This window comes from Prionailurus viverrinus, chromosome F1 (genome assembly GCF_022837055.1).
Source record: "Prionailurus viverrinus isolate Anna chromosome F1, UM_Priviv_1.0, whole genome shotgun sequence".
NCBI classification, from domain to species: Eukaryota; Metazoa; Chordata; class Mammalia; order Carnivora; family Felidae; genus Prionailurus; species Prionailurus viverrinus.
In genome coordinates, this window is record NC_062577.1 from 41530879 (window position 1) to 41558579 (window position 27701).

The 27701-nt window shown below is 56.0% G+C and overlaps 1 protein-coding gene across 2 annotated transcripts; it reads right to left on the reverse strand.

Moving 5' to 3' along the window:
* Positions 1-394: 394 nt before the first annotated feature.
* On the reverse strand, positions 395-20251 carry SLC45A3 (solute carrier family 45 member 3). Of its 2 annotated transcripts, XR_007148285.1 has the most exons (6): positions 20143-20251; positions 6940-7337; positions 5287-6072; positions 4318-4583; positions 1395-2195; positions 395-733 (listed from the first exon to the last, which is right to left on the reverse strand). XR_007148285.1 is itself a non-coding variant. In XM_047841049.1 (5 exons), the coding sequence occupies exons 2-5, from the start codon at positions 7109-7111 to the stop codon at positions 1758-1760; spliced, it is 1662 nt and encodes a 553-aa protein (XP_047697005.1). In that variant the 5' UTR covers positions 7112-7337; positions 20143-20251; the 3' UTR covers positions 395-1757. The 2 variants fall into 2 exon arrangements, 1 of the variants encoding a protein (XP_047697005.1); XM_047841049.1 differs by having other exon boundaries at positions 395-2195.
* Positions 20252-27701: the final 7450 nt, after the last annotated feature.

The window sequence follows — 27701 nt, forward strand, 5'->3', positions numbered from 1 at the left end:
GACCTAAGCCTGGCAGGAAGGGTGAAGGAAGCAAGGCTCAGTGATGTTGAAATCCTAGCCTGCACGTACCAGGTTCGTTCCTACTTCCTATTGCTGTGGTTTAGAGAGAAGGTGCTTGTTCCATCTCTTTGGCCACATTATGAGCCCCTTGCGAAGGAAAATGCCCCGCTCCCTTGCACTCCGTGCTTTTCCCGCCCCGGCCCTTTCCCCAAATTCCCCAACTCTCCAGTCCAAGAGGTAGCTCCTCCTAGCCCATTGGCCAAGCATTGGAAGAATACTGGTCTGTGGCTCCATCTGCTGGCGATGCTGGGAACTGAACGTGTCAAAACAGCTGACGCTGAGGATTTGAAAGAGAGCTGGTCCTTCCCCCTCAGAAAAGATAAACACAGGCCAATTAAACATATAAGAAGCCTTTAATTTCATCACCATAAACATTATACTCTGATTGCTCACATACGGTATAAAATATTTACTCCACTAAATAAATAAGACATAACATTATTGCAAACGGCACTTAAACCCCCCCAGAGATAAGACCTCCTTAGCCCAGGCAGGGGGTACTCCTGAGTTTCTGTGCGAGATTCCCCAAGCACAGATATGCCCTGGGGGCTGAGACGGATACAGGCTCGAGGATCCACACTCTGTGCTTCTGGTCCTGCAACAGCCCCAAGGAGAGGACTGTGGAGCCAGTGGGGAAGGGTAGGGGGTGGGCAGCTCCTTCATCAGCCCAGCCCTAGAGAGAGCAGAGAGGAGTCAGGAGTGGGGCGCAGGCTGGGCCAAGAGAGAGGCTAAGGAGGCTGCTGAGACCCGGAGCCCCGCCCTCCACGTACCCCCAGCTCCCCCAGCCTTGGGTAACATGATTTGGGATATCAGCTGGGTGAGTAGAGCTTCCAAGCTCCTGGGTTAGGCAGTATGGGGCCAGACCAATCACCCAGGAGAACATTCTGGCAATGCTCAGCCCGATAAACCAACCATCTCATAGGCCCACCGGAGACCTCACCCCTTAGACACCAAGATGGCAGAGCTGGGAACTGAGTCCCCTCTACTTAAATAAATAAGTTAAATATTTAAAGGCCTGTGTCCCTCTGATGTCAACACAGGGGCCAACAAGCCATGTCCCGATAAAATGTAGTTGTGGGGGAATAGTAGAAAGGCAGTGCTTTGGGGCCAGGCAGCTTCCTCCCTGTCCGATTCTTCCCCACACATAACTTCCATGTTTTCAAATCCTGTGGAGGAGAGTTTCACACTAGAAACTCCCATGCCAGAGCAACGTCGAGGGAATCTATGGGATAAGGGGGCTTGGAGGTGAGAGAGACCAGGTGGTTGAGCTTACTCAGCTCCCCAGATCCCTTCTCTGGGCATGTCTTGACCAGGACACTGCCTGTTAACCCTACCTTGGTAATCCCCCCGCAGAGTCCTGCAGTCCAGTGCACGGAGCTAATGAAATGCCCTGCTCTTCTGGCCTCCCTGTAGAAGTCCAGACTGAAGCCTGTTTGGACCAATAGTCAGCCAGGCCTGAAGACCGGGGAGGGAGGGAGAGAGAGAAGCCCCAGGTCCCCTACCTGTGCGGCTACGCACCTCACTGCCACAGGGCGGCAGCAGAGAGCCACACCCCTTTGGCGGCAACAGAAACCAGAGGGCCCGCCCCACCCTGGCCCCCCGAGGCTAACAGGATGTAGAGCTGGGGGGGGGTTGGGCGGGGCAGGCAGGGCTGGGACCCAGTGAGGCAGGCCCCCCTTCAGTGGGTCAGAAGTACTCTACACCGAATATTTGGCCAAGTCGCTCTTATCAAATACTACCTGTGTAGCAAAATAAATGGCCACCAAACCAAGGCCTGCAGCCGACACCATGTAGGCAGTGACAGACTGGCTGAGCTGAACAATGGAGCCCATGAACAGGGACGGGGCCACCTGGGACAGCAGGAAGGCACTGTCCAGGATGGCAAGGTCCAGGCAGATGCCCCGGCCCGGAAGCACCCTGGCCTCAGGCTGCTCGCCGACCACCACCCGCATGGAGACATCGCAGGCAGAGGCCCCACAGAGCACGGGTGGAGACGGGAGGAGGCCGCCGCCTCCGGCACCCATGTGTCCATTGGGGAAGGGAGATCCGGCCTTGGGGCCCGGGGGGAAGCTGCTCTTCAGGCTGTCCTCACTGGCACTGCTTCCAGCGTCTCCTCGGTACTTGGGCAGGAAAACCTGGGGGGCGGAGGGGAGGAAAAAGGGGACGTGGACATTTAGGTACCCAAGCATAGGATCCCGGCTAGGAGAACAGACCCCAGCATTCAGACCAGGGGCCGGAAGACACCAGGCAACTGGCCTTCATGACAGTTATGCAGAGGTGAGAAAGCCAGGCAGACCCTCCTTGGTTTGGGTCTAGTGAGGAGTCTCCTTAGGGGCAGGGGATCCCCCGGGGAGGGGACACATCTGAAACCACAAGTCTAGGTCTGCACTAGCCTCTCCTGGAGCCAGTAAGTGGCAGACGAACTCACAGTGCAGGCAAGGAAGAGAGCAGAACCCCAAGGTAAAGGGAAAAGAATGAAGACAGGTGAGAAGAGAGATGTGTAAGAACAGAGGAACAAAATCCAAAGCTGGGGTCCCTGATGGCCCAAGCCCCCACACAGGCTCTCTTAACCCTCCTACTTCCTGCCCCCCACCACTTCGCCTTGGGAAATCTTTCTCAACCTGGAAGAGAGAAACTCTGCTCCCACTGGGGTCCCAGGCCTGTGAGGTCCATGGCCCCAGCCTGGGGCAGGGAAGGTCCAGCAGACTCAGGCCGGAGGAAGAGAGGAACCAGAGGAATCTTCCAGGCTCCTATGGCCTAGCTGTGCTGATACTGAAGCCCTTCTTGCTTCCTATTCACTGTCTGCCTTAGATCAAGGTAGCCTGGCCCTGCCCAGAGCCCCCTGTTTTAGGATAGGGCCGGAATGTATCTGACACTGTCCCGCGCCTGCTAGCACTGGACAGGAGAGGGCTCTCGAGCTGGCTGTGCCAGAGCCGGGACTCATGGCAGAGATGAAGCCAGGGAAGCCCACGGCTCTTGGCGTGGCCGGAAGTAGGCCAGGCAAGTACAGATGGCGCACAGGGCCAAGTGTGCCATCGATTGCTGCTTGGAACCGGCCTCCCGGGACCTCCCCTGCCTGCCTGCCACCCCCGAAAAGACCAGTGAGGCCGGAGCCTGAAGAGGGCCCTAGGGATAGACCCGCTCTTCAGTGTGAGGGGAGGACTGGCTCTAGCAGGTTCCCTGGCACGAGTGCATATGCCCACCCTGGCCTCTGGACACCTGCCCTCAAGCCCCCAGCCAGGGCAGTGAAACAATGGAGGCTGAGGAAGGTTATCAGTGCACTGACAGGAGTCTCAGGCACCAGGCTACCCCAACCGAAACACGGGCCCCTTCCTCCACACACCCCACCCCTGCAGCTACCTATTCAACCAACCAGCCTCCTAGCTACGTATTTCTCTGCTACTTCACTCATGTCCTACAGGGGGCGGACATCCATCTTCCCTATGGTCTGGAAGCTCTATGAGGGCAGGCCTACATCTCCTCCTTCAGGACACCCCAACTTCTTGCCCTCTGTGAGGGCTGCAGCTCACTGAAGCCAGTGAAGGGGACAAAGGTGACCACACGGCTTCGGTCAGGAGGCTTCCCCTCAGAAGGGGGCCCCTGGAGGGGCTGGTTCGCGTGGGGCCAAGCAGGAAGGAGGCCCCCAACTTACAGTGCCCAGGCGAGCGGTGTCAGATGCGTCGGGCTCAGAGATCCGCCGTGGGGGCGGGGGAAGGGGACGGAGGCAAAGGTGTGAGGCAGGAAAAGAAAAGAGAGAATTAGGCAGAAAAAGAAGATAAACCAGAAAGAGAAGGGGCAGTAAGGAGCCTTCCCCACATTGGAGAGTAGAGCAGGGTACTGGTCAGTCACACTGCCCCTCCCTGAATAAAGAGAGCTGTTGCCAACACCAGACCGTCCCCCCTCCCCATCTGCTGAGGTTACGTGCCCCAGAGGTCACCTGCTCCTGCCCCCTGCCTCTGCAGAGAACTCAGCCCAGACTGAGGGCCTCCGTTAGGCCTAGGCCGATTCCTCAGGATTCCCAAGAAGGACTTAGCATTTCCTGCAATCATCCGCTCAAGTGCTTTATAGTTCTGACACCAGGAAGTCATTCCCAGAATCTAATCTACACCCTCCTTCCGCAGCCCACGTCTCTGGCCCTGGGCTACACGGGCTTCCTCTCCAATCAAAGAATGACTTCTCCGCCGTCTCTGGCCAGACTTGGGCTACTGCGTGCGTCTCCCCTCCACCCCGGCTCCACCCAGCGGCCAGTGTGAGTACCTGCTTCTCGCGGTGGTAGAGGGAGGCTAGTGTGTAGGGCAGGATCTGCAGGGCAGAGAAGGTGAACCCGGTGAGGGCAGCCGAGGCGGTCACCACGGCCACACTGCGGGACAGGCACATGGTGCCGGCAGCAACAGGGAAGGCCACCACGCTGGCCAAATAGACTGCCCGGGTGCCGAATCGCTGCACCAGCCGGTCCATGACCAGAGAGAAGAGCAGGGAAATGGCACACTGCAGGAACAGCCCCAGGCTGCCCATCCGGACCCCTGCAGGTGGGGAAGAAGAGGAAGTCAGACCCAGACCCACCCGTACAATCTGGGGAAGGCTCAGAATTGCGGGCACCCGCCATCCCAGCCTTGCTGTGGACCAGACCCGCTCCCTGCATCATCCTCACCCAGATGCAACAACGGGAGTCTAGGTTCTTCCACTGCCCTTAGAAAAGGCGAAGCCGCGGGCTAGGGGCAGAGGAAGATGCTGATTGCGAGGCTCAGCTAGTGCTCAGCTATCTAGGAGGCTGACAGGGAACACAAAGACAGTTGTGCCATTGGCTCCGGCACAAAGTTCCAGGAGGCCTGAGCCGAAGGTCTGGCCAGGCAATGTGGAAAGTCAGCAGGGGGAGCAGAGGGCACACTGAACTTGGGGCTAGGCAGACCTGCCACCCGGCGTTGACTCCTCCACTCTCTTTGGACCTTAAATAAGCTTGGCCTTTTCTGCTGTCAACTTGGGGCAACGACTCTGAGCAAAGTCTCCGCAGCCGGAGGCTCTCCTGAGACTGCCAGCAAAGCTGACCTGCACGCTGGGGGCCGCATGCACAGGCTGGGCCCATTTATCTGATCGGGAAATCGGAGCCCAGGTACACAGCTCCCAGCCCGGCGCAGACTGGGGGCATCTTCCTATGCTGGACCGTCCCCCAGAGGGAACTCCCTCCACAGCAGCCCCCTCGCCGAACGCCCGCTGCAGAGGCCTTACCTTCATCGTAGTGTCTCCGTGCCTCAGTGCCTGGCTCAGCCCGGGGCACACCCTGGTACAGCCCCTCGCCCACGAAGTCCGTGTAAAACAGCGTGAAGGTCATGAATGCCATCCAGCTGCACAGTTCGGCCACAAAGAGTCTGCGCAGGGTGCGAGGCACACGGCAGCAGAGCTGGTGCAGCCGGGGAAACAGGGCGCCCAGGTTCCGGAAGGCCAGGCGGGTGTGGCATGGGCAGCAGCGCGGCGGCACGGAGGGAACCAACAGCCCTTCGGCTGGCTCAGCCGGACCCAGCGCCGCCTCCTCGGCCACAAACAGCGTGGCCACCACGCAAGTGAGGAAGATGACAGCGAGCAAGCCAAAGAGGCACTCCTCCTGGGTGCCCAGGTAGGGGGCCAGGGCACTGGCATCCCAGTCGATTGCAGGCAGGAGGTAGCCCAGGCAGCCCCCAAGGCTGATCATGAAGGCGTAGACGGAGAAGGCCTGGCGACAGTGGTCTGGGTCCCGGAAGAGGTCGGACAGCAGGGCCTCCAGTGGAGTGAAGCACACCTGGCCGCAGAAGTCCAGCAGCCCCACGCCCAGGATCAGCAGTGCCAGCTCCAGGGGCCTGGTATCCGGGCACAGCAGCCCCGCCAGCCAGCTGGCCCTCGGGATGAGGAAGAGGCTCAGGAGGACGCCTAGGGACAGGGCCCAGATGAAGGGCCTCCGGCGACCATAGCGCCCGCGCCAGTGGTCACTGGCTGAGCCTAGGAGTGGGACCGAGATGAGGCCCAGCACTGGCCCGATGCCTGCAGGAAGGACAAGTGGTATGAGCCAGAGGCTGGGACCCTAAGGGGTGGTGGGGAAGGGGGCCTAACCTCCTGGGAGAAGGATGGAAAGGACCACGGTCCTCTCGCATGGAGGGCCACCCCCACCTCCGTGCTGGACACAGTGCTGAGTATGGCACACAGGCTCTAATTTAGTCCCCGCAACCAGGATCCCTAATGCCCAGTCTCAGGATGGGCAAACTGATGCACGGGGCTACTGGTGAGACTTGTGCACTGGCACCCGGCAAGGGGGGCAAGAGGCCGAGTTCCATCGGGCAGTCTGACTCCAGAGCCTATGATCTGGACAGCCCCCTCTTCCGGGAGCCACCCCACGGTGACCTCTTTCTTGCCTCCGGTGGCTTTTGCAGAAAGCATCTGCAGTCAGGAGCCCAGCCCATGCCCTAGGGGTAAGAAAGCCCAGGCTGAGAGACTCTGATCCTGCTAATCAGCAGCTAGCCTTCGGGCCCAGCTCAATCACCCAACTTCTTATCAGCCTCCATTACCTTCTCGGTGAAATGGATGGCCTCAAAGGGCTGTTGCAAGAACCAAATGAGATAACAGATAAGGTAGAAAGAGTAGACAAAGGTGCAGAGCAATTTCTCCAATGTCTCCTGTGCGCCAGCCAGGCAACGTGTAGGTGCCAGGTGAGATGACCGGGGAATGTCCCTGTGTTCTTTTCCTACTGGGCCCCCTCCAGCCCACGGTCACCCCTGCGTCCAGCAATGTCCACCCACCAGCACCACAGCCTGAGGAACAGCAGGCAGCCACCTCCTCCTCTTTGGGCAAAGGCACCTACTTCCTGGGTATCATGTATCTGGAGCAGGAGGGAAGGAGGATGTGGTGACTCACCCAGCACCATGGTCATGAACTTCTCCTCTACCCCCACTTCCAGCAGCAAGGGCGGCACGTAGGTGATACCTGCGGCCAGGCACACCTCCAGGCCGAAGGTCAGCAGGTTGACCAGCAGGAGCTGGGCTTTCCGATGCCGCAGCAGACGGCTCACCCACAGCCTCTGGGCCATGGTGGACCAGGCAGGTTGGGCTCCGCCCGTTCACACACTCCAGAACTGCTCCGTCTCAGCCCTGCTCCAGATGCCCGGGCCTCTCCTCCTTGCTGCCACCAACTGCCTAGGACTCAGCCGGGAGCCCATTTCTGCCAGCCTTCCGTGCAGGTGCGGCTTCTCAGCCCATGCTAGACGCCCGCTGCCATGGGGTGCCTCGGTGCAGACATGGCTCATCACTCAGGTCCTAAAAGGGCAGGGACAATCAAACCCAGAGTGTTAAGTCCTGGGCACCAGGTCTCCGGGATTTGCTCTGAGTTCTCTGAATCCTGAGTTCACTCCCAGGCTGGCAGTGTGGCCGTGCTATCCCCTGCAGCCAATAAGGAAGCGCTTGTTAATGTTAGCCTAAGGCTGACATAACTAATAAGGTAAATATGATTTTTAAACCTCAGCACACTTCAGAACCAAACAGATGTCAAGTTTTTCTCTGTTTTGGAATATCTTTGCAATTGCCCTTGCCTGTTAGTATGGAAAAAAGAAAAAAAAAAAATCACACCAATTGAATTCCCAGTTCCCCAGGCTCTGTTATCAAGGTGCCCCTGGAGACCCTCTGCCAGGCCCGGATTGTTTGCTTTTCTCTCTCCACTTCCCAAAGCTGGGCTGTTCAACTGCCCTTTGTTAAGAGTAGTACTTCCCAATCTGCGCAGCCTGGCCACACACCGTGCTGCGCTATAACCTGAGCCCCCAAGGACGAGGACAAGGGGGAAGGGAGGAGAGGCTGTGGTCTGTTGGGTTGGGGGTTAACCTGTCATTGAAACCACCTAAAGAAGGCTCCCGTGGAGGAACCTAGGCCTGAAAACCTCTCCCTGGAGTTTTCTCCCTGTGCTCAACGTTCCTGGGGAAGAAACATTCCCACAGGTACTGCCCAACTGTCACGGGACAATGGGGACTGTTCCCAGGTGCCAGCCTCACCGAGGCGTGAAACTGTAACACCTGGTGGCCACTATAATGACACCAGTAACCGGGGGCTGACAGGATACCCCACCGCTTTCCAGGGCAGCCCTTCTCTGCTCCCCAAATGGCTCTATTCTCAGCAGAGAGGTCCCCACAGCCCTTCCTGCTAGGCCCGCCTCCTGTGCATAGAGATGGGGGGGGGAACCACCCATCCTGTGCCCCCACCCCCCCAGGCAACTGGCAGCCAGGTCTTACTTCCTGAATCCGATGGTACCCAATGCAGTCTAATGTTCAGGGGTGACCACTAAAAAGGCTAAATCAAGTCAGCCACAAAGAGGAGGTATAGAAGGTGGGGCCTTCGTGAGAAAAGGCAAGCAAGCGTCCCCTAACTTTGTCATCTCTCTCAAAGAGGTGGGACAGAACTTCATGCCGCTCGTGGCTGGAGTCTGGAGTGCCTTCCCTTGCCTCACTGATTCCCTACCATAAATGCTGCTGAACAGCACTGCTCCTGTGCAAGGTCCACAGCTCTGAGGGCTCCACTCCCAGCCCCACCCCCACCCAGCGCCTGGGGCACCCTCAGTCCTCTTTATTCCCGGCCAATCTCAGCATCTCATAATCCGCCACTATACCTTCTTTTCTCTTTTCAAAGAACAGTCAACCTCGCAGGGCCTTATATGTTATAAAGCATGTCGTGGGTACTCTCTGAAATACACCACAAAGAAATCAGATGGCCATCAATCCTGGGTAAGATGTGTTCACGTCTGCATTCCAGGACTCTGCCGCCGGCAGACCAGGAAGGAAGGGACTTTAGATATGGCTAGGCAACCAGCAGCCCCCTCCCCAAAGTTCTGCTCAGACACAGACCATCCACTTTGGGAAGGGGCGTGGCTCCCAAGGGGGTGGCATGGGGAGAGGGTAAAATACTGATCGAAGGGTCCCTAAGGGTGCTGGGAGGGGGCCACACGTAGGTCCTAGCTGGGCAGTTTTGAACCAAGCCCCTCCCCTGCCCTAGAATCCCCCACAAGGCAGGCAAGAGACTGCACATAGACCAAGACTCCAGCCTGGAGGGAACGGTTCTGGGTCAAAAGGCTTCCAGCCCATTCTACTCCCCACCCTCAGTCTGGGAAGGCCCTGGACACTCACCTACTCTGGGTTAAGGGAGCAGGTCCTCCCTTAGCAAACAGAGACTTTGTCAGACCCAGCCTCACCCACAACCTGCCCCCATTCCCAAGCCCTGGTCTTCTCCCTGCTGTTTAAAATAAGTAGCAGCTCTTGGGCCAAAACACTAATCACCCCACCTGCCTCCTTCCCTCCCCTAATCCAGCTCCTTGCTCCGGGGAACAGGCAGGACGTCTGTAGCCCACAAGAGAGAGACTAAAAGACCAAAGGGGGGTGAAGACAGGAATTTCCCTCCATCCTCCTTCAGCCCAGATAGCTCATTAGCTGCCTCCCTCTCCCTCCTTTCTCCTGCCCCCTCCCCCCTTCTTCTTTACCAGGTAACTGGGGGCTGGGCCAGGTGAGGAATTCATTGAAAGAGCGGGGTAGGAAGTGGGCAGGCTCCAAGCCCAGCTCTGCACCCCGCTGTTCTTAGGTTGCTAAGCCCGTCCTCCCTCTTTTGACTTGTACTGTGCCCTGGGGTCCAGAGCACTCTTGCCACCCCTAGAGTTTATTCTTCCAGGCCCAGAACTGCCTAAGGAATTCCAAGCCCGTAAGAATATTCTCCCTTCCAAAGCTCCCTGTTCCGGGTCGGCTCTTGACACCTTCCCCCAGGGTCCCAGGCCGGCCCACTCACTCCAGAGTCCTCAGGGAGGAGGGAACTACAGAGGACCCCCACAGCACTAACCAGCCACCTGCCATCCCTCCAGTGCACGAACAGAGAAGCCCAGGCCCTGCCCAGTGCCCAGGCTCAGACAGGTGGGGGACAAGAAGTCTTCCGCATCAACTCCTGTCTGCAGCCTGCTGCAGCCCCAGGGCACGCTTCCCACCAAAGCTTGTAAGTGACAACTGACTGCTGGGCACCCATTTTGGGGTGCTCCCCTGACTTCCTCAGGAATACAGGCAGGGAGACGGAATCCAATTCTCCCCAATGCCCTCCTATGTCAGAGGTGCTTCTGACTCCAATCTTCCTGTCCCGCTGCTCCTGGAGCACTCTGCCTGTCTAGCAACCAGAAGATCAACCAGAAGCGCCAGCCTCCAAGGGCTCACCTGGTAGGGAGGGGGCGGGAAGAGGAGGCAAGTGGAGGTACAGAAAGGGGGAGTGTGGCCTGACCGCCCCCCCCACACACACAAAAAAAAGAACAGCAGCCTTCAGGGAGGACAAGTCCCTCTCAAGTTCCAAGTATCTCCTCCTCTCCTGCCCCCCAATGACAGGACAACAAGAAGGCTGCAAGAAACCCAAGACCTCCAGAAACCTCCTCGGAGCTCTGCCCCAGGCCATCTTTCCTCACCCCTGGGGGAGCAGAACTCTAGCACCCTGGGGACAGTCAGTGAGCCCAGCCCCAGACCGCGGGAGACCTTCGCTCAACCCTCTGGCACCCACCCTAGCATAAGGGGCCTGGGAAATATTTACCCGAAGAAGACACAGCTGAAAGCAGAGTGGGGGTGGGTGGGGTAAGAGATGGGAAAGACCTGAGGGGCCCCCCCCATCCCCTCACACACCAAGGAAATCCCAGCCAGACCCCCAGAGGGGGCAATTCCTCAAGGTTCACAGGTGGTGAGTGGACTGGACAGACCCTTGGGCTGGAGCGCCCCCCTCGTCAGGTTAGGCCTCAGCGAGCACGGGGAAATGAAACTGAGCAGCAAGAACAAACTTGGCCTGAACTTTCTCCAAAATTCAAAAGACAGAGCGAAGGAGGTGGGAGGAAAGGCGAGAGCCCACTCCGGTAGCTCCCTATGGGAAGGGAGGGTCAGAGGGACGCATAAAGAGGCCTTTGAGGGCTTTCAAAGGGGCTCCTGCCACCCTCACGACTGAGGTGGAGCCGGGGGGAGCGGATCCCCTCTGCTGACAGACAGAGGCCAGGGCAGCCCAGGCTGGGGGCAGCCCCGCCGCGGGCCAGTGTCAGGCAGCAATTCTATGGGCTCTTTATGCGCCCGCCTCCCCGCACCCCGCCCAGGCACATCAAACGCTGCGGCCCCCACCCTGACCCCAGCAGCTCGGAGACCCCGCGTCCTCCTTCCACGCTCACAAAGACGGCCCGGCTTTCTCACACGCTCCTCTACCCCTCTCAGCCCCCAGGCAGCCCCTCCCGCAGAGAAGGAAATGGGGTGGGGTGGGCTCCCTCGAGGAATAATGACTCAGCGGCAGAAAGGGGGTGGGGTCACTCCTGGCCAATCTGCCTGACACCAGCCCAGCGCCCGAGGCTCTCCGAGGCTCTCCTGCCCCGGGACCAGGACGGAGGGCAGATGACGAGCAACCCCCGGGTGGAGGCTGCAAGACTGCAGGAATGGGGACCCCAGAATGTCATTCCAAGTTGAGCTCTCCCAGGCCCTCTAAGTTGGGTGGCAGGGAAGAGGGCTGGGGGTTCACCAGCCCAGCATCCCTGTGACCCAACCCTGTGCCTCAGTCCCAGGGGCCCAACGTCCTCGGCTTTACCTGGTAAAACCTAGCACACAGCACTCCCGAAATGAGTTCTGCCCCCATGGGGCCTTGGGGCGCCCCAGAAAGAGGCCGTGCTGGCCAGCCAGGAGTCCTGAAAATGAGCATCCTTGTGAGGCAGTGGCTCTCATTACAGACCCCGGTTCAGGGATGCTGGGCTGTGGGAACTGCTACCTGGGCAGCTGTGGGGGGCAGGGAGGGGGGGGAGGGGCGCACAGGATTAGACCGTGCGCGGTTTCAGTGTCTTCCAACCCACATTCAGTCTTTGACTCTCCAGGCTCCAATTTCCAAAGAAGTGAGGGTCTGCCTTCCCCAATCCCACCCTATCAAAAAGGCCATGATCTGAGCAAATACCCGAGGCCTGCACTTTGCAGGGCTTCCCCAGACACCTGCAAACTCTGCTCGGAAAGCAGCCTCCACACCTCAAGGGAACTGTCAGAAAGAATAAGGGCTGGACAGAGCGGGGAAGAGCCCACCCCCGCCCCAGACTTGCTCCCTAGCTTTGCCTCCCCCGGGGCCCAGAGGCCAGGGATTTGGAGTTCGCCCTGCTGCGCTGCCTTTTCTTCACTCGGACTGGAAGCCTTCTGCTTAGCAGCTTGTCAGAGAGAGTGAGGGGGCTGCAGGCTGGGACACAAAGGGGGATTAGGGAGAAACCTCTCGGCCTGCAGAGTAATCCATCAAACTCTCTCCCGGCTGCCAGCACCGGCCCCTTCCCACTCAATTCCCCTTCCAGCTGCTGCAGCCCCCCCACCCCCACCCCCTCCGGCTCCTGAGCCCTGTCACTTCGGGCAGCAAAGAGAATCCCAGGCCCTGGGGGGGCAGAGGGGGCACACCACAGACACTGGGAAAAGGGCAACGGCTCCCTCCCCCCACTCACCCCCAATGTGTGAAAACCCAACAGGTGGCAGTGGCTTGGAGGAAAGTTGCTTTTGTTGCCCTGTCTGAGAGCCCCAGCCCAGCTTCTGAAAGGAAACAAATGCCGAGGAGGTTGGGGGAAGGGGAGGGGAGAGGAGAGGATGGGCGGGAAGTCCCTGGGGCCCCACTCTTATCTCCCCTCCCCTCTGCAGTCCAGTGACAGGAGTTCTGGGGCTGGCCTGACCCTCACCTTGGCCAGTCAGTCCTGGCCAGCCTAAGCCAAGGTGAAGCACCTTCCCAGGGGGTTGTCAGGCAATCCCATGGTGACCGTCTACACGGACACACATCTGACTCCAGGCAAAGACCTCCCAATCAGACTTCCCTTCTGAGAACAGCTGTGACCCAAGGTCATACTGGGTCACCTTGACCAAGTGCCCTCCAAACCCAGACAATCAACCTGCAGCTCCCTTCTGCCCGAGGGGCCGCAGGCCTCTGAACCCCGGCAGATTCTGCAGGGTGACCTGGGTGTGGCAGTCAGCCTGACCTGGGTTTGCACGCCAACTCCACCACTTACAACTCTGTGACCTGGTTAGTTGCCCTCCCCGAGCCTCAGTTTCCTCGTCTGCAATTAACAATAACAGCTAACCCTGAGGCTTACTACGTGCCAGGTCTTCCTCCAAGCATTCTAATCTTCCAACCGCCCGATGAGGTGGGTACAATGTTGAATATGCCCATGTGACAGGCGAGGAGCCTCAGATGAACACCACCAACTTCACAGCGGTGGGGTCTGTTGAAGAGACAGCCTGTGGGAAGTTCGAGGCAGCCCTTCCTTCAGTTGTCTGGGCTTCCCCAGCAGAGAAACCCGGGAGCCGGCTTTCCCATTCCGGATCAGGAGCAGCAGAGGTCAGAGGGGGACCGGCTAGCCGCCCTTCTCGGCCCGCATTCCCCCCTCACCCACGTGCCCCGCACGGCCTCCAACGCCTCTTTCAGCCCCCAGAGGCAGGAGGAATGCCAAGAATGTAAATGCCTCCCCAGGTGCTGGCCCCAACAGGTGAGGAGAGGTCACTGCAGCGGACCTGCCTGGTGGCTGAGGAGCTGGAGGCTGGACTAAACATCCACAGTCATGAGACAAGGGTGGATCCCCAGGGGATTATTATCCCCAGGGAAAATAATCACGGTGGCTGACAGCTACTCACTGTCCAGAAGGTGTCTGGCATGGGCTGGATACCTGACATACCTTTCTCTCTAAATCAAACCATTTGAAAATCCTGCAGAGTGCTCTGAACTGGGAACCAGGACCATATACTCTGGTTTCAATGACTTTTGTAGCTGTATAGCCATTTTACGCGTCCCTCCACCCCAGGACTCACACGTGCAAAATGAGAGCTAGTCTAGATGCTGTCTAAAGTTCTTTACAACGGTACAGCTAAATGATCTCACACCCACCCACCCCCTGCCCTTGGCCTCAGGTATGGTGCTCTCCCTCGACAGGTGCCTACTGAGCGCGCACTGACAAGGCCACATGGCATTGGGGAGGAGGGTTTCATAGCCTTCCACCAAAGAGAGACACGGGGAACCAGGCGGAGAGGGGCTCCCCAGCCGCACTTAAGCCATCCTTTACCTGCTCAAGTACACTGCTCAAGTACAACAGGGTGCCAAAGATTAGCGGACACCTGAAACTGAGCCAAGTGACTGAGACATCTGGGGGCAGAAGTGGCCTCCTCCCTACTCCCTCCCGGAGCTGGACACTGTTCCTGGCAGATGCCGGTAAATTCTTTCTCTACCTGGGCCACAATAAAAGCTTCCCTACAAAGTGGGGTAACGGTACCAAGAAATTCCTTGGTCCAGAGTTGGGGGTGGGGGGTGGAGAATGAGGAGCTTGGCAGAGCGTGCAGGCCACTGGGAAGTTCTCTCTCCCTGCTGCCTTCTCAGTTCCTACAGCCCTGTGAAGTGAAACCTAAACAGCCTCTCTCCTAGCGAATTTGAACTCGGCCAGTCAGCCAGACCGGGCAGTTCTCTCCATCCTGCAGAGCCAACCCTTGCCCCCTTCCTGCAGACTGGCCTCCCTCAGGAGGTGCAGCCCACAGGAAGGAGGCCAGGGGGTGGAGGCTGGGCAGACCTACCCATCCCAGGCTGGGAGGGGGGCCAGGACACTGGTCCTAGCTCTGTTGTGTCCCACCTCTAGGATCTCAAATTCAGTGGTCTCTCGGGCTCTTTCAGCCCTGATATCCTACGGTCTGTAACTAGTCCTATTTATCATCAGAGGGCTCGGGGTCAGATCCAGCCCCACGGAAAGGTGTTCTCAAAAACAATTGCTCAGTGATGAGCAGTGTGCGAGGGGGCTCCAAAAAGGACTCTTTTATTAAAGGGTCCCAGTTTGCCCACCCCTGGAGGAAGTATGCCTCAGTGCATGCAACCTAACCTCCCCCAAAGGAATGTCAAGGAGCACTAAAACTCACTCACCCACCCACCTATCCATCCATCCAACACTCGCTGAAATCCAATTCTGTGCCAGCCCATTGTGAAGGCGCCCTGGGTACAGAAATGACTGCCTGCAGCCCCCTTTAGCAGTGCTGAGACACAGGTCCCTGGAGTCGGGGCCCAAGACATAGGGCGTGACCAGTCCTCCCAGGGCTTCCTGGAGGAAGAAGCCATGTTGCTGAGCCTGGCAAGATGGGCAGGTAGGAACTATGCAGAAAGGGGCAGATATTTGCAAAACATAGTCACTGGAGCCTGGGACCTCCACACACACATACCTCTCCTTTGGGCCCCGACCCAGTGAGGTACAATGGCAAGAATACCAGACCCCAAATTGTGGCAATGGGTTTCGATCTCAGACCTGGACCCAAGAGAGAGGAATTTATCAGCCCCGGGCCTGATTTTGCTTCCAAAGTAGTCACCATGCTCCAGTTACTTCCCCGGGATGCCCTCTCGTTCACCTGACCCTTGTCCAGCTCAAGTCCCATACCTCCTTCAGGGCTCCTGGGAACCCAAGTTATCAAGGATCCCCTCTTTCCTCCGAACCTTGCTGTGCTCAACAGGCAGCCCTCAGGATTGGATACTGCTAGTGGTCCTCTGGTCTCCTGCCCCACTAGCTCTTCAGCTCCTAGAAAGCAAGGACCACAGTCCCTGTCCACGACCTGGATGGAGGTGTGGAGTGCTCAAGAGAAGGCCTTCCAAGTGAGGCTGAATCAGGCTTCCTGTTTGATGAATCTGACCAACCTGCCAGGGATTCAGGCAGGGCCACAGTCGAGGTATTTGGGTGCACAGCTCTTTCTAGCGACAGGAGCCAGGAGTGGGAAGCTAGACTGCCACAATCCCCAGGGATGGGCCATGCACTCCCAGCTTGGACCCTATTTGTCACCTCAAAGGACATCCGAGATTAGAGGCTGGGGTGGGGCATAACAAAGAGCCTTGAGGAAGAAGGGACTTGTCTCTGGCTAGCTGCTCCTGAGGGCATCTATCTGGCTGGGCATTAGGTCTGGCCTGAAACTGGTGACCGAGGGACTATGGGCCATGGGACCAGGGGCTGGTCTCATCCCAGTTTCCCAGAGAGAGTGATCTCCAGAATTAACAAAAGAAGGGGAAGGGAACAAACAGGTACTAAGCACCTGGTCTGTGTAGGCACTTTGCTAAACATGCTCCTCTCATTTAATCCTCACTGTAACCTTGCACGGTTTTACAGACACAGACGCCAAGGCCAACAGGTGAGGCAGGCCCGTCTCTAGTATCAGAAGCAAGAAGCCCTACAAGTCATTCAAGGTCAGTGGCAAAACCGTGGACTTCTTCCCACAAGGGAGGAAACACAGACTTCATAGTAGGAAAAGGGATTAAACAGGAAGTTCTGGCCAGATATCAGGACCATCCCGTGACGGCTCGGTCAGCTCCCGCCCCCAAGCAGGGACACTTAATACACTAGACAAAGCTCCACGCTCCAGCTCTATTGCCGGGAGTCAAGTGGCATCAGCGTTCGAGACCCCGGGCCTGGCACCAACTGGTCCAGCCTCTGTCCTTGCTATCCAGCAAACGGGGCCACTGACTATTCAAAGAAAGCCAGGCTGCATTTTTCTTCTGGACATCAGAAAGCAAGGCATCCTAAGCGCTGAAGGGGGCAGGACAGAACAGAACCCCAACTTCAGTGTGCCCCCTCCTCCTCATACAGTTTCCCTAAAAATCACAGCAGGTAATCTGTCTGCATAGAAGGCTCTTGACCTTTCAAGCTAGATATATATTCGCCTCCGTTATTTCATGGCACTCTCTTCCAACTTGCGGAGACAGGGAGGGCAGGGTTTCTGGACAGATTAAAAAACAAGTCGCTCATGGTATTGACGCAGGAGAAACCAGGATGTCCAGTCCTGGTGTATTCTCTGCACCAGACCACAAGTTCAACTGCAAATAGGTCATTCGCAGCTTGCATATGGTTATACGTGGTCTAATTCCCTTGCTCCGAAACTCTGGTTTCTAAGTGTAAACAGCAATAATTACTCCCATTGTTACCAAATAACAGCAGCTGACATGTGTCAGGCTCTTTTTACACAAGCTGCTATGCTTGGAGCTTTACCTATATCAGCCTGTTTAATCCTCATGATATTGTGAGGTGGGTACTATTATTCTCATTTCACAGAGGAGGAAGTGGGAGCACAGAGAGGTGAAATAACTTGTACAAGAGGAGATGGGATTGAAATCCAGGCAACTGGGTGCTGGAGGCCAGTCTCTTAACCAGTCGTATGGACTCCCCAAGGTCCAGAAGACCTTGCTCCCAAAGAAACAAGAGCAGAACCCAAGAATAGAGTTCCGGGCTAGGTGCTACTGTGCATTCGGTCACAGGTGAGAGATACAGTAAGTGCTAGCTAACATTTATTGAGCACTTACTACCTAAGGCACAAAGTCCAGTGCTCCATACTCACGATTTAATAATATACATTTTTCATATTTTACATATTACATACAATCAGATATTTATATTTAATTTAATAAACAAAAAAAAGCTATGGGGTGCCTGGCTGACTCAGTCTGAAGAGCATGCAACTCTTTTCTTTTTCTTTTTTTTTACACTTATTTATTTTTGAGAGACAGAACACTAGTGGAGGAGGGGCAGAGAGGGAGGGAGACACAGAATCCGAAGCAGGCTCCGGGCTCCGAGCTGTCGGCACAGAGCCCGACGTGAGGCTGAACTCACAAACCGTGAGATCATGACCTGACCCGCAGTCGGATGCTTAACTGACTGAGCCATTCAGGTGCCCCAAGCATGCAACTCTTGATCTCAGGGTCCTCAGGTCCTGAGTTCAAGCCCCATGTTGGGTATAGACATTACATAAACAAACTTTAAAAAAAAAAAAAAAAGCTGTAAGGGCACCTGGGTGGCTCAGTTCGTTAAGCATCCATCCAAGTCTTGATCTCAGCTCAGGTCATTATCTCACAGTTTGGGAGTTCAAGCCCCGCACTGGAGTCTGCACTGACAGTGCAGAGCCTGCTTGGGATTCTCTCTCTCCCTTCTCTCTGCCCCTCTCCCACTCTCTCCCTCTCTCTCTCCCTCTCAAAAAAAAAAAAAAAAATCTGTAAAGTATTATTATCATCATCCACATTTTGCATCCAGGGATACTGAGACTTTGAAGAAGTAACTTGCCCAACCTCCCATGGCCAGTGGAGTAGCCAAGATATAAACCTTGTCTGACAGTCTAGGTTTTTATCCACAATGTTATGTTGTCAGGCTCTGATGGTCCAGATGATGGTACGTGATTTCCCCTTCGGAGTCCTCGGACCATCCCCACCTTTCTGCCTTTTTCCTCCAGCGCCCTGCCCAGGCTGGGGAGGCGGGGGTGGGGGGCTCCACCACCTGGTGGCCTGGAAGGACCTCAGGGGGCCACCAAGAATCACTGTCCAGTCCCTCCTGCTCCTTCAGGATAACCCAGAGAGCCAGGCGGGACAGGAGAGTTCACCACACCCTCCATGAGGACACAGGAAAACTGCCCCTCACACACCCCACACACATACTCTAATTGGGGCCTGGATGTCCACAGCTGTACATTCATCCACAGCTGTATTTTCCTCTTCAGACTCATCCTGCTGACTCAAGCTCCATTTTTCTGAGCACTTTTAGAAAAACAGAGTCCTGGCTCCATGACAGGCCTGGGGGGGAGGAGATAAGGAAGGAATGAGGGGATGGGACCCATCCAACAGAAGGGCCTGTGACCTCAAATACCGTAGCACTCACTCCCTAGGAGGAGTTGCTCCATGGGTTTCCTCAGGCTTCCCTTCCAGCCTGCCCCTCCTGGGCCTTCCCCTCCCTAGCCCCCTGTGCCAGCCTGCCCCCCAGGCCTTGGGCAGGTGAGCCCACACCAAGGCTGTCTCCTTCTGAAAGGAGAGCTGCCAAGTGCATCAGGAAAGGCAGCCAGAAGCCCCCAGGGCCTCGCCCCACCCCTGAGCAATGCTTCCAGGAACCCAGTAAGGGTCACTCTGGGCCTGGGTGCACTGGCTATGGGCAGCAAAACAGCAGCTGGGCTATTCTTAGTGTCCGCTCCACTGGGATCAGGTCTGTGTAACAGCTGAAGGGCAAGTCCTCACCAGGTACCCACCATGCCAAACCCCTCCCTAGCCCCAACTCTGGCCCCTGGGGAAAAGAGGAAGCAGGGTGGCAGGAGGAGCCCAGGGGGAGGGGTAAAAGCTGAGCAAGTCAAGAGTGTGTGAGGAAGATGGAAGCTGATCCAGAGGTCAAGGGCAAAGGCAAGTCGGGGGGGTTCCAGCGCTTGAGGGGAACGGGAGACTCCGGCAAGCACTGGCTCTCACTCAGGAGAAACGCCGCAGGTCCCTCCCTGGGAGCTTCTCCAGCAGGCCATGCTCTTGCCTAAGCCCAGAGCCCTGAGAAGCTACAGCAGATGCCCAGGTACCATCTCATCACACCTGTTTGCCGATCTCGGCACTCTCACCGGCCCTCCCACCGGCCCTACCCGAGAGTCCCGGGAGGCGAGGAGAAAAGGGCCTCTCCTCTTCCTCCTCCCCTGAAGGATAACCGAGGCGGAGAAGGGGGCAGAGGAGCTCACACACGCACACACTCCCGCTTCAACTCTGCCTGCAGCCCGGCCCCAAGACTAACGTCCGGGAGCGCTGGGCCACCTACCCCTCCCTTCGTGACCCCTCACTCTCGTCCGGGCACGCCGGCCCCCGAGCCTGAGGACCCCGCGGCATCCCGGCCGCCGGCCCCTCTCCCGGCTCCCCGGTCCCGGACTGTGCGCGCCGCGGTGACTCATCCCGTCCCTTTCCGGTGAAGCCGAGACAAGGGAAGAAAATAAATGCAACTTTCCAAAGAAAACTCTGACGCTGGAGCTGCAACAGGAGCGAGTGGCCGGTCCACCCCGCGGTCTGCCCGGCCCGGGGGGGGCCCCCGGGAGGGCCCGCTCCCCGCCCACCCGCCGCCCGGCCCGGGACAGCGGGGGACCCGGCGCTCCAGCCCAGCCCGCCCTCAGCGGAAGAAAGCCCGGCTCCCCCGGGACCGAGCGGCAGGACGGGGGGCGCGCCCGGAGCCCGCCACCTCCCCCGGGAGTCGCGCGCGGCGCACAACACGCCACCCCGCGGAGCTCGGCCGCGCGGCGCCGCTCCCTCCGCCGCGCCGGGACCCCCTCCCCCGGGAGAGCGGGGGGCGCGCGCCTACCTGGCCGAGGCGTGCGGCTGTCACCCGGGGCCGGCGCGTGCGAGCTCGTCCCCCCCGCCTCCTCCCAACGCGCGCCAGCCGGCGGCTTTTAAATCTCCAGGTTGCTCGGCGGGGGGAGAGAGCATGCGCGCTGGGGCTGCGGGAGGGGGCGGGGCGAGGCGGGCCGGGGGGGTGCGGGAGGGGTGTGGAGGGGTGGGGCTGGTCCCCTGGGGAAGAAAGCGGGAGGTCTCGACGCCGTCTTTGTAGCCACCACCGAGACGGGCAGCCCCCGCGTGGCTCCCCGACTGCCCTGTCATTACCTAGGGCAGTGCACCGCCCCCTCGCCCGTTCGCCACCAAAACATTTAGGTAAAAGCTGCCCGGCTCCGCGGGGCACCTCCCCTCCCCGGGGCCAGTCTGTGACCATTATCCGCACGTGCTTTTCTGGCCGTCAGCCTGTCCCAGGGCTGAGCTGCACCCCACCCACCCAGGACCAGCCCTTGAAAGGAGATGTCACAGCCTCCCCCAGTTACTCTTCCTCCTGTCTGCTCTCCTCTGAAACAGAAAGAGCTCCCTTAGAGCTAACGCAGCCCCTCTCTCTGAAGTTAAAAGCCAAATTTCAATTTTTTTGTCTCCTTAAGGATGTGTATGGGGAAGAGGGAGCGATACGCTGCCAGTCAAACGTTCCCTTTGTCAGGTAGCTGTTGAGCAAGGTCCCAACAGCTGTGTGTTTCCAGGATGCCGTGGACGAGAGTGGAACAATGCAGGTGGGAGACGGAGAACTGGAGGCCCAGGCTGGCCTTGAGGTGGGGGAGGCCCACATGTGTCTTTTTTCCTTCAGGGAGTTTAACTAGGGTGGAGAGAAATCCAGTTTATGTGGCTACTTGACTTGAATGCCACAAAAACCACAGAAAGATACCTTTGAAGGGGAGGAGCCAGTTGGCTGTAGCCCTGGGCTGGGCACTGGGGCACTGGAACCCAGTGCTGGCCCTGTCACCAACCAGGTGTGATGTGAAGCAAGTCCCTTCCATATCCTGGGTCTCTGTAAGGAGTTGGCCAGATCATCTCTCAGGGCACCTGAGCTAACAGGCCAAGAACAAGAAGAAAGGGAAACGGAGAAGGGGGAGAGAAGCTATGGAGCCCTGGTGGCCATGGGGAGGAGGGTGTAGGAGAGAGCAGAGCAAAGTCAAGAACTTTCCGAGTCACTAACCAACTTTTTTTTTTTTTAATGTTTATTTATTTTTGAGACAGAGAGAGACAGAGCATGAACAGCGGAGGGTCAGAGAGAGAGGGAGACACAGAATCTGAAGCAGGCTCCAGGCTCCGAGCTGTCAGCACAGAGCCCGACGCGGGGCTCGAACTCACAGACCGTGAGATCATGACCTGAGCCGAAGTCGGACGCTTAACCGCTTAACCGACTGAGCCACTCAGGTGCCCCGTCACTAACCAACTTTAACTTGGAAACTGTCTCAGCACTCACTCCTCCAACAGGTGACCCTCCAGAGCCCCAGTGGCTTTCCCAAGCCTTTGGAAAACCTGTGTGTGGCGGGCCGAGAGACTAGGGTAGAGTCCTGGGTCCCTGAGCTGGTGTCCCCTCTGCCCCAGAAAAGAGGGCAGGGGTCAGAGGGAATTCCAGGGAAGCTGGAAAATTACAGAACAGGAGAGAGTGGATGACGGTATTTTCGAGGCCTGGGGAAAGAACACTGGGAGCAGGAGGGACTTGTCCTGCCTCAGAGGAGTAGCACCCCCTCTCTGCCCCCTTGACTCATTGCCAGGGGCCTACATGCCTTCTGCCTTGTGGCCTGGGGAAGTGCAAGGAGGGCGCAGGGCAGTGAGCAGACAGCGTGGTGGAGGTCCTTGACCCCACCCAGCAATCTGGCTGGATTGACCCTTCTTCCCCCCAGCCAGGTGAAGGCCCTCCCACCCAGCACAGGGCGCTGTAGGGCTCTCTGCTGTGAAGATGCTCCCTCCTCCTTTTTCTGCTGGTGTAGCCTCGTGGTGTGATAATAATCATTAACTATTACTGATTGTGCCAGGCATTGCCCTAAATGCTTTCCATGTCTTAGCTCATTCCTTCCTTATGGCAACTCAACACATGGCTACTGTTTTCGGAAAAAAGAAACTGAGGCAATCCCTCAGTCCAATTACTGCTACCCACCCACACATACCCATAGTCTCTGGGCTCCAGAAATAAGGCAGAGGCTCACAGTGACTTCAGAATGTTAGAGAAAGTCCTAACACCCATGCTATGACTCACAATGCTGGGTCCCTCTGCACAGCGGCTTCCCTGGGCCTCAGTTCCCCGTTAAATCTGTAGGAAAACCACCATGTCCCTTTTCCTTCCTCCTCCCTGCCCCCATACGTGTGCGCTCACAGTCTCGCACGCACGCGCGCACACACACACACACACACACAGCTACTCCCTAGCCGCTTCCCATTTATAGGAAATGGGGGATGACGCGAGGAGCAGGGCCATCCTTGGGGAACTGCTAATAGTCTGACTGGATATTGGAGAAACCAAAGATGCAAAAGTGCATTAGCAGCTTCTGCTCCAGCCCCCACCCACAGCCCCTTCCCATTATCCTTAGGCTCAGAACAAGCATCATCCTCTTTCTATAGAGATAAGATGCCCAACTGGGGCTGGTTAGCCTGGAAGAAGGCTGAGAAGCCTTGAAGGACTTGATGTTCCCATCTCCTCCTGCCGCGTCCACCATCCAATGGCTGTGGTCCCTTTGCGGCCTCTTTGCTTCTTCCCCTGCCTGCCTCAGGTTGAGGGGTGAGCGGTCTGTTTGAGTGTAAGGGCCACCAGCAGGGCCAAATCCTGGCTGTACTCTAGGAAGGGGGAGGGATGGGTCCCCTGGACACGGCAGTTCCACTTCTGGAATTTCTTTTGCGGCAAAATAATCAAAGGGAGGTGTATCAGGAGTATGTGCAAGGTGTTCATCTCATCATTCTTCATACGGTGAAAAACTAAAAACAGTTTAAATGTAGCATAATAAACCATTGGCTAAGCAAATTTGGCGAAATCCGTATAGCAGAACGTTATGTCACCCTTAAAAATGGTGATAACATAAAAGCATTTTATTTGTTTATTTATTTAATTTTAAATGTTTATTTATTTTGAGAGGGAGAGACAGAGAGCAAGCGCCAGGAAGGGGCAGACAGAGAGAGAGAGAGAGAGAGAGAGAGAGAGAGAATCCCATGCAGGCTCCTTGCTGTCAACGCAGAGCCCGATGTGGGGCTCGATCCCACAAACTATGAGATCATGACCTGAGCCAAAACCAAGAGTTGGACGCTTAACCGACTGAGCCACGCAGGCACACCTAGAATAATTTTATTTGATAGAGGAAACACAGATGATATGTTACCAATGAGAATAGCTGACTACGAAAGAGTATGCACAGTGGGATTTACATTTTTTTTTAAATTAGATATATACTAATGCAATGTGGTATCTTGGATTGGATCTTGGGAGAGAAAGGGGCATTAGTGGACTTAGCAGAATCCAAATAAAGTCTGCAGTTTGGTAAATAGTACTTCGCCTGTGTTAATTTCTCAGTTTTGATCATTATACTGTGGTTGCGGCGACAGCACGGGAAACTAGCTGAAGGGTATATGGGAACTCTGTATTATCTTTGCAGTTTTTCTGTAAATACAAAATTGTTCCAAAGTAAAAGTTTAAAACATTAGGTATATATTGGGGCTCCTGGCTAGCTTAGTCAGTCGATAGGTTAGAGACTCTTGATCTCAGGATAGTTGAATCCAAGCCCCACATTAGGTGTGGAGCCTACTTAAAAAAAAAAAAAAACAAAAACAAAAACAAAAAAACTTAAGTGTAAGTCTATACAGAAGAAATGATTTAAAAAGCAAAACAGGGGCGCCTGGGTGGCGCAGTCGGTTAAGCGTCCGACTTCAGCCAGGTCACGATCTCGCGGTCTGTGAGTTCGAGCCCCGCGTCAGGCTCTGGGCTGATGGCTCAGAGCCTGGAGCCTGTTTCCGATTCTGTGTCTCCCTCTCTCTCTGCCCCTCCCCCGTTCATGCTGTCTCTCTCTGTCCCAAAAATAAATAAACGTTGAAAAAAAAAATTTAAAAAAAAAAAAAAAAGCAAAACAAAACACAGGGATGCCTGGCTGGCTCAGTGTAGAGCATGCGACTCTTGGTCTCCAGGTCATGAGTTCAAGCCCCAGGATGATTGTGGAGCTTACTTAAAAAAACAAACAAACAAACAAACAAATAAATAACCGAAAGGTGAATACTGGCTTTCTATAAGTGGAAAGGATGATTTTGATCTCAGGGGGCCGGGGTGGGGGGTGCACTAGGGAAACGTCTGTATCTCCAGGTTTCTCGTATGGATCACAGATTGGTTTTGTAAATAGAAAGGATCCATAAACATCATTTTTTAAAAAGGGAAAGGATAAAATAAGATGAAGGAAGGAGGAAGAAAGAGGGATGAGAAATCACCAGGGACCTGAGCAGGAAAACCAGCCCCAGGGCCTCCTTAACTAAGAGGTTGGGGTGAAGAAATGAGACAGAGCAGAGTCTGAGGAAAATCAAGAAGGAGCTGGAGGTATTATACCCACACACCTGGGCCATGTTTCCACCAGGACCAAAAACTTCGTGGGCACAGAAAAGGAAGAAATTGAACCCAGTGAAAGAAGAACAGCTTGCCCCCCCCCATCTCAAACCTCAAGCTTGGGGGTGGCAGTGGCTTCTAGTTCCTGAGGTCACCAATGCTCCCCTTCCTCTGTCATTGCTAGAAGGTAGAGCCTTGAAACTGCTCACGAGCGGCACCTGGGCGGCTCAGTCAGTTAAGTGTCCAACTCTTGGTTTAGGCTCAGGTCACGATCTCACGGTTCTTGAGATCGAGCCCCGCGTGGGGCTCTTACTGATGGGACAATGCCTGCTCAAGATTGTGTCTCCCTCTCTCTCTCTGCTCCTTCCCTCTCTCTCTCTCTCTCACTCTCTCAAAATAAATAAACTTAAAAAAAAAACTGCTGGCGAGTGCAGCTCCTCTTTACACAGCAGGGGACAGTCCAATTTCAGTGCCCCCACCCCCCAATGCAGAGCAGGTTTTAAAATAACAACAAACACCTTCAAAGATACTTCAGGAAACTTCCCTCAGACCAGAAATCCTTTTACAAAGAGAACTTTCCTCTGGATTTAAACTTCCTTCTGAGTTCTCCCTCCAGCCCACCTGGGCCTCTTGGGGAATCACTGGGAGAGACGGAAACTACCTCCAAAGCAGAAAGATCCAGCTGAGCAGAGAGCAGAGGTGGGGAAATGTGGCCCCAATGTTCCTTGCAAAGGTGTTGGCTTTTCTACAGACGGCAGCAAAATCCATGTCAAAAAGGAATGGCTTCAGAGGGCCAACCTGGAGCAGAGGAGAGAGTCACAGGAGGCAGGTCATAGATGAGTGAAGCGAAGGGAGCAGGTCCCAATCAGCTGTAAGCCGATTAAGTATGACAGGGGGCTTTCGGGTACCAGGTAAAGGGTGAGCCTGGGTGAGTACAAGAGTCCTTCCCAGCGCTGAGAGCCAGTGAAACCCATTCCGCTCTTCTCTCAAAGGCCAGATCTGAGTCCTTTAGCCTCCCATATTTTAGGGGCATCAGCAGAATGTTCCATCAAGGAGCTTAGAATGGGAGTGGAGGAAAGTAATGCCATCTCCTTCCCCTGAAGAGCTGCAGGAGTGAACCAGACAACTTCCCTGTAAGTGCCTAACTGGGAAAGACACTTGTTAACTGGGCTGGGTTCTGAAATGCCTGGAGCAAGGAGGTGATTATGTCACTATGAATGCCGGGGACTCTACTCTGGGAGCTCAGACCGCCTGAGGGGCTAACTCACCAGGGTGGGGTTGGAGAATGGGGAGGGACAGCCCGAGGCGACCCAGCTCCCCAGCTCCCCGGCTCCACGCCTGACCTGAGCTCTCACCAGCCGGTCTCGGTCTCGGAGAGGCTGTGAGCTCCAGTGGAAAAAAGTGTGGGCTCTCCAAGGCCACTTACCAGGCATCCAGTCATTCATTTTTCATTCAACAAACGTTTATTAAATAACAATTACAAATCAGGCTCTGTGCTACGATGTAGTAACCTGATGCCTGCCAGGAAGCCACTTAACCTGGGAGGCTCCATTTTTATGCAGAAAGCTTGTTGGTAAGCATGCAGGCTGCTGCCTAAAAATCTCCCTTAGAGGAGAATCTCAATGTGTGTTTGTCCATCCTGTCTTATGCGCAGATCCTAAGGACGCTGGGCGGAGACGGAAAAGAACATGCAAGGTACGCTCTCTGCCCTCGTGGAAGTTACAGTCTTCTCAGGGAAATAGAAAGTGCTGCAAAGATATGATTCAGCAACAGATCAGCAAGCACAGAAACCTCAAGGTTACACACCAACTCCAGAGGCCAAAATGATCACAGAGTTCATTGGGAGACGTCCAGGGAAGCCAGGCAGAGCCGGGAAGTCCTGAGCTGGGGCTTTGAGGCCAGTAAGCTGGTGACAGCGAACGTAATTACTTGTTTCTGTGCTATACTTAACCGGCTTACAAAACACTTTCACAGACATCAGGTTTGATTTTCACTAGTGATGAGGAAGCATCAGGCAAGCTGAGGGCAAAGGACAGGCTAAGAGTACCCCCCACCCAGGTGGAATATGTGTGCTATTCCCCCAGCCACTCCTGGCTACCCAAGAACAAAGGAGAGGGGTTTAAGTGCTTGCCACGGTGACGTGGGAAACTAAGGCAAATGAAAAATTAAATTCCCTTACCGCCTGTAGCCCACTGACGAGTCCTTGACACAGGCAGAATGACCCCCCTCTGGGAGCTCAGCTGATGAGGACGCTTTGCTAGGGGCAAAAGAGAATCTTGGCTCAACATTATTCTGGCCCTCCCCCCAGCCAACCTGGGTCCTGTAAGTCTACTTTAACATATAAAAAATCCTTTGAAACCTTCCTTTATCTCAACTGCCCCAAGATATATGCTGGCAATCATCCTCCAAGCTTATGGCCCTCTGATAGACATCTGAACGGTCTCATGACTGAGGTCTTCTAACCGGTAATACATGGCGTTTTTCTAACAGCAGTTGGCCCCTCAAGGTCCCAGAAACCTTGCTTCCAAAATACCTTAGAGACTTAACTCTATTCCTAACCCCCTCCCAACCTGAGGGTATATAACTGGCCACTCCTCGTGACCCCAGGGCAGTTCTTCCTGCCCACGGGTCCTGTCCCCATGTTTTAATAAAACCACCTTTTGCACCAAATGCGCCTTCAACAGTTCTTTCTCGGCCATCGGCTCTGGACCACCCCCACCATGACCCCAGAGATAGGCGGGTGCCTACCTCCTTTTACAGATGGGGAAACTGAGGCCAAGTTACTTGCCCAAGGTGGCCTCAGTGGAGGCAAGTGAGAGAGCCTGAGGTCCCTCTTTTGGGTGTGGTCAGAGCCCTGAGTTCCCTGCCTGGCGGCTTCTGCCAGGGCTCAGCTCTCGCTAGATCAGTGCTGCACCTCGGTGGTGTGTGAATGCAGAAGCCGCAGCAGGCCCAGACAGAGCCCAGACCAGGAGGCCACAGAGCTCAAAGGGGATTTGGTTGCTGGCTGT

What these genes read in the sequence shown, in the direction of transcription:
- SLC45A3 (XM_047841049.1), bottom strand. Translation starts at nt 7,111, where the DNA reads ATGGCCCAGAGGCTGTGGGTGAGCCGTCTGCTGCGGCATCGGAAAGCC. An exon ending in GTTCATGACCATGGTGCTGG is followed by an intron (nt 6,073 to 6,939) that starts GTGAGTCACCAC and finishes TCCTTCCTGCAG; the next exon opens with GCATCGGGCCAGTGCTGGGC. An exon ending in ACGGAGACACTACGATGAAG is followed by an intron (nt 4,584 to 5,286) that starts GTAAGGCCTCTG and finishes CCCCACCTGCAG; the next exon opens with GGGTCCGGATGGGCAGCCTG.